The sequence below is a fragment of the Netta rufina genome, assembly GCF_964035555.1.
Source record: "Netta rufina genome assembly, chromosome: 30".
NCBI lineage: Eukaryota > Metazoa > Chordata > Aves > Anseriformes > Anatidae > Netta > Netta rufina.
In genome coordinates this window covers 1,303,137-1,307,601 of record NC_140154.1, presented here as the reverse complement: position 1 = coordinate 1,307,601, position 4,465 = coordinate 1,303,137, and the positions used below count along the sequence as shown (strand labels likewise).

General features: G+C 66.2%; 1 protein-coding gene across 1 annotated transcript in view; it reads left to right on the top strand.

Annotated features, from left to right (window-relative positions):
• The window catches only part of NCKAP1L (NCK associated protein 1 like), a gene marked incomplete at its 5' end in the record, with an annotated part of 4,454 nt that extends 505 nt beyond the window's left edge, over positions 1 to 3,949 (top strand). Inside the window, 19 exon segments of the mRNA XM_084303646.1 lie at positions 27 to 124; positions 126 to 146; positions 244 to 462; positions 628 to 758; positions 856 to 953; positions 1,758 to 1,851; positions 1,950 to 1,984; positions 1,987 to 2,034; positions 2,122 to 2,202; positions 2,307 to 2,366; positions 2,368 to 2,385; positions 2,387 to 2,402; positions 2,510 to 2,610; positions 2,612 to 2,627; positions 2,904 to 2,933; positions 2,936 to 3,012; positions 3,131 to 3,220; positions 3,711 to 3,744; positions 3,747 to 3,949. Of these exon segments, the coding sequence (XP_084159772.1) occupies positions 27 to 124; positions 126 to 146; positions 244 to 462; positions 628 to 758; positions 856 to 953; positions 1,758 to 1,851; positions 1,950 to 1,984; positions 1,987 to 2,034; positions 2,122 to 2,202; positions 2,307 to 2,366; positions 2,368 to 2,385; positions 2,387 to 2,402; positions 2,510 to 2,610; positions 2,612 to 2,627; positions 2,904 to 2,933; positions 2,936 to 3,012; positions 3,131 to 3,220; positions 3,711 to 3,744; positions 3,747 to 3,835 (1,356 nt within the window). The 3' untranslated portion in view covers positions 3,836 to 3,949.
• Positions 3,950 to 4,465: the final 516 nt, after the last annotated feature.

Below are 4,465 nucleotides of genomic sequence, written 5' to 3'. Positions count from 1 at the left end.
GTCCCCCCCCCAGCATGGACAAATAGCTGCACCTGACGCTGGCCGAGCTGTCCCTGAGCCTCAACCACGTGCCCAACTTCACCGTCTTCGAGCACACGGTGACGCCGGCCGAGTACCTGAGCAGCAGCTGAAACTCGCTTCACCAAGTGGGTGAAAAAAATCCGAATTGGGGCCGCGGGGGCGCACGGGGCAGCGGGGTCGGGGTCCCGCGGAGCTGTGACCCAGTCCCCGTCCCCTTTACAGGGCCATCGTGGCCATGGCGGGCTACAGCCAAGCCACGCAGGAGGTGGCCCGTCCCTCGGAGGTACTGGTGGGACTGGGAGCCTACGTCACCTTCCTCCAGTCGCTGGCTCACCTGCTGGGGCTGGACACGGGGCGCATCATCCGCGGCGTCCTCCTGCAGCAGACGCAGCCCCGCGACGCCGCCGGCGAGCAGACCCTCACCACCATCTACACCAACTGGTGGGCGCCAGCAACCCCCCCCCCCCAAAAAAAAATTGGGGTGTCTCCCCTCGTAGAGGCCCCAGCACCCCCAAAAAAAAAAAAAAAAAAAGCGGGGTGGCCCCCTTCATGATGCCCTATAGGGTCAGCGTGGCCTTATAGGGTCAGTGCTTTGATTCCACGCAGGTACCTGGAGGCTCTGCTGCGCCAGGCCAGCATGGGGGCCATCGTGCTGGCCCCCACCCTGCAGGCCTTCACCACGGTGCCCCGCGAGGGCGAGCCCTCCTTCAGCGCCGCCGAATTCTCCGACGTTTCGGGTGAGGGATGTGGGGACGCCGCCGGGAGCCGTCCCCCCCGCGTCCCCCTCGCTGATGTCCCCTTCTCCGTCCCCCCTTCTCGTCCCCGTCCCCGCAGAGATGCGGGCGCTGGCCGAGCTCATCGGGCCCTACGGGATGAAGTTCCTGAGCGACAACCTCATGTGGCACGTCAGCTCCCAGGTCGCCGAGCTGAAGGTGGGGACGAGGGGCCGGGGTCAGGTTTGGGGTGCCGGGGTCAGGTTTGGGGTGCCAGGACCTTGTTTGGGGTGCCGGGGTCAGGTTTGGGGTGCTAGGATCATGTTTGGGGTGCCAGGACCTTGTTCCGTGTGCTGGGGCCAGGGTCAGGGTGCTGAGGCCAGGTTTGGAGTGCCAGGCACCTGGTTTGGGGTGCCGGGGTCAGGTTTGGGGTGCTGGGAACAGGGCTGAGGTACTGGAACGAGGGTCAGGGTGCAAGGGGCCAGGTTTGGGGTGCAAGGTGCCAGGTTTGGGGTGCTGGGGCCAGGTTTGGGGTGCTGGAACAGGGCTGAGGTACTGGAATGAGGGTCAGGGTGTCAGGTGCCAGGTTTGGGGTGCCAGGACCTTGTTTGGGGGGCTGGGGCCAAGGCTGAGGTACTGGAATGAGGGTCAGAGTGCCAGGGCCAGGTTGTGGGGCGCCAGGTTTGGGGTGCCAGGACCTTGTTTGGGGTGCCAGAGGCCAAATTTGAGGTGCCGGGGCCAGGTTTGGGGTGTCAGGACCGGGCTCAGGGTGCCAGGACCAGGGTCAGGGTGCTGGGACGGGGTCGGGGTGCTGGGACGAGGTGCCAGGACCAGAACCAGGACCAGAACCAGGACCAGGGACCAGAACCAGGACCAGGGTGCCTCTGCCGCGTTGCCGCAGCGCATCGGGACGGGCAGAGCCACCCCCGGCGACCCCCCCCAACCCCCGGGGCTCGCTCGGGGCCGCGAGCAGCGGGGTGGCCGCGCGCGTCCCCCACCGCCAGCGCCCCGTGTCCCCGGCAGAAACTGGTCAACGAGAACATGGACACGCTGGTCCAGCTGCGCTCCAGCTCCTGCAAACCCGAGCAGATGGCGGCCCTGCTGCCCCGGCTCACCTGTGAGTTTTTTTTGGGGTTTGGGGGGGCACCGGGGGGCGTGCATTGGCCCTTTTTTTGCACGTTTGCACGCTCACCGAGCCCTCTCCTCGCCCTACAGCCGCTGACAACGTCCTGAAGAGGATGACCATCATCATGGGGAGATCCTGAGCTTCCGTGCCATGGCTCAGCAGGGCCTGCGGGAGGTGGGCACCCCCTATAGGGTCACAACAAGCCCCCCCCGGGGTGTTTTTCCCCCCCCCGTGTGCTCCTTCACCGCTGTCTCCCCGCAGGTTTTCTCCCACCACTGCCCCTTCCTCATGGGCCCCATCGAGTGCCTGACGGACGTGGTCACCCCCGACACCGACATCCAGGTGGGTACGGGGACAAGGGGTGTCCCCCCCCCTCAAAAAATGGGGCCGGGTGACTCATGTGGCACCCCGTGACCCCCAGCCCTGAGCCTTCGTCCCCCCCCCAGGTCACCCTCAGCATCTTCGAGCTGGCCTCAGCCGCCGGCATCCCCTGCGAGATCGACCCTGGCGCTGGTCAACGTCCTCGGCCGGCAGCAAGACGGGTACTGGGAGGGACTGGGAGGGACTGGGAGGGACTGGGGGGTCCCGGGGGGCTGTCCCCAAGGTCCCCCCCCGTGTCCCCTGGCTATTGTCCCCTCCCTTTTGGCAGATGGCTCGTCCCCGGAGGAGGACTACAAGGTCGCCTGCCTGCTGCTGGTCTTCGTGGCCGTGTCCCTGCCCTTGCTGGCCTCCGACCCGGCGTCCATCTACAAACACGGAGACGGACGGTGAGGCACGGCCCAGCCCTGTCCCAGTGTCCCAGTCCTGTCCAGTGTCCCCAGTTGTGTCCCCATGTCCCCAATCCCCATCCCCGTGTCCCCATTCTTGTCCGCGTCCCCCATCCTTCTTGAGTCCCGTTGCCCCCAACCCCACACCTACGAGTCCAGGGCCCCCTCCCCGCTCATTTACACCCCCCTGGCTGCATCGGGGACATCGGGACCCCGCTGTCACCTGCTTTGGGGCCCGCTGTCCCCAACCTTCCCCCCCCTGTCCCCCCCCCCCAGGCTACAACAACAACATCCACTGCCTGGCCAAGGCATCATCCACGTCTCGGCCGCGCTCTTCACCGTCCACAACAAGAACATCGAGACCCACCTCAAGGAGTTCCTGCTGGTGAGGGCAGCTCAGGGGACCTCAGACGGCCCTAAAAAGGGGGGTGGGCACCACCTGGGGGTGTGGGGGGGTCGGTGCTGAGCAGGATCTGCCCCCCCCCCCCCCCCTCCCTCCCCAGTTGGCCTCCGTCAGCCTCCTGCAGCTGGGCCAGGAGACGGACAAGCTGCGCGCAAGGAACCGGGACTCCATCTGCCTGCTCATGCAGCTGGTGAGTGCTGGGGGGCCTCTGAGGGTCCTGGGGGGGCTTCTGAAGGTCCTGGGGGCTTTTGAGGGTTCTGGGGGGGGTTTCTGGGGGTCCTGGGGGGGGTTCTGGGGGTCCCAGGGGGGGCTATGGGTTGTATCCCCTCCTGCCGTGCCCACACTGCTCCAGCTCCCCGGTGCCAGCTCTATCCGGGGGCTCAGGGGGGTCAGATCCTGCCCTGACCCCCCCCTTGGGGACCCGCAGGGCTGTTGGGGTGGGGGCCACGCACCCACAGCCCCCCCTCCCGGATTGGTATTCAGGGAGCAGAGCGCCCCGGCTGCAAAGCAATTTAAATGCAAATGCTTCGAGCTGGAGCTCGGGCACGGGGAGGGGGCACCCAGCTCATGGGGAGGGCCGGGGGGAGGGCACGAGGGGAAACTGAGGCACCTTGGGGTGGGGGCGGCTGCTGAAGACGCGTCCTTTGTGTCCCCCCCCCCCAAAAAAAAACAACCCCCAGATCGTGGCCGAGTCGTCCTTCCTGACAGTGGACATGCTGAGAGCTGCTTCCCCTACGTGCTGCTGCGCAACGCCTACCGCGAGGTGTGCAGGGAGAATCTGCTCAGCAGGGTCCCCTCGCACTGACCCCGGCCCTGCGCCCACCCTTCTGGCCCCAAAAAACTCCCCTGAAACCCCCAAAAACTTCCCCAATAACCCCAAAACTCCCCCGAGCCCCCCAAACCACCCCAACCCCTTCAAACCACCCAATTCCCCCAAACCAACCCAATTCCCCCAAACCAACCCAATTCCCCAAACCGTCCCCATTTCCCCAAACTTCCCAGTCCCCCCAAGCCACCCCGCTCCCTCCACCCCACCCCCAAATCCCCCAAACCCACCCCAGATCCACCCCAGATCCCCCAATCCACCCCAAATCCCCCAAATCCCCCAAATCCACCCCAAATCCATCCCAAATCCCCCAACCCACCCCAAATCCCCCAAATCCCCCCCAAATCCCCCAAATCACCCCCATCCCCCTTGCCTCCCTCCTCCTCCCCTGTCCCCACCTTGTCCTCCCTTTCATTAAACGCTTTTTGTCCCCCCCCCCGTGCCTGCATCTGCCTCCTGGGTGCCCTCGGGGGTCCCAGCACCCTAGGGTGGGGGCCCAGCCCCTCGCCAAACCTCATGCAGGTCCCCATGGGGGTTTTGGGGGGGGGTCTGGGGAGGGGAGAGGGACCGGGGGGGGGGGGGCGTTATCAGCGATAATCACGGGCTGGC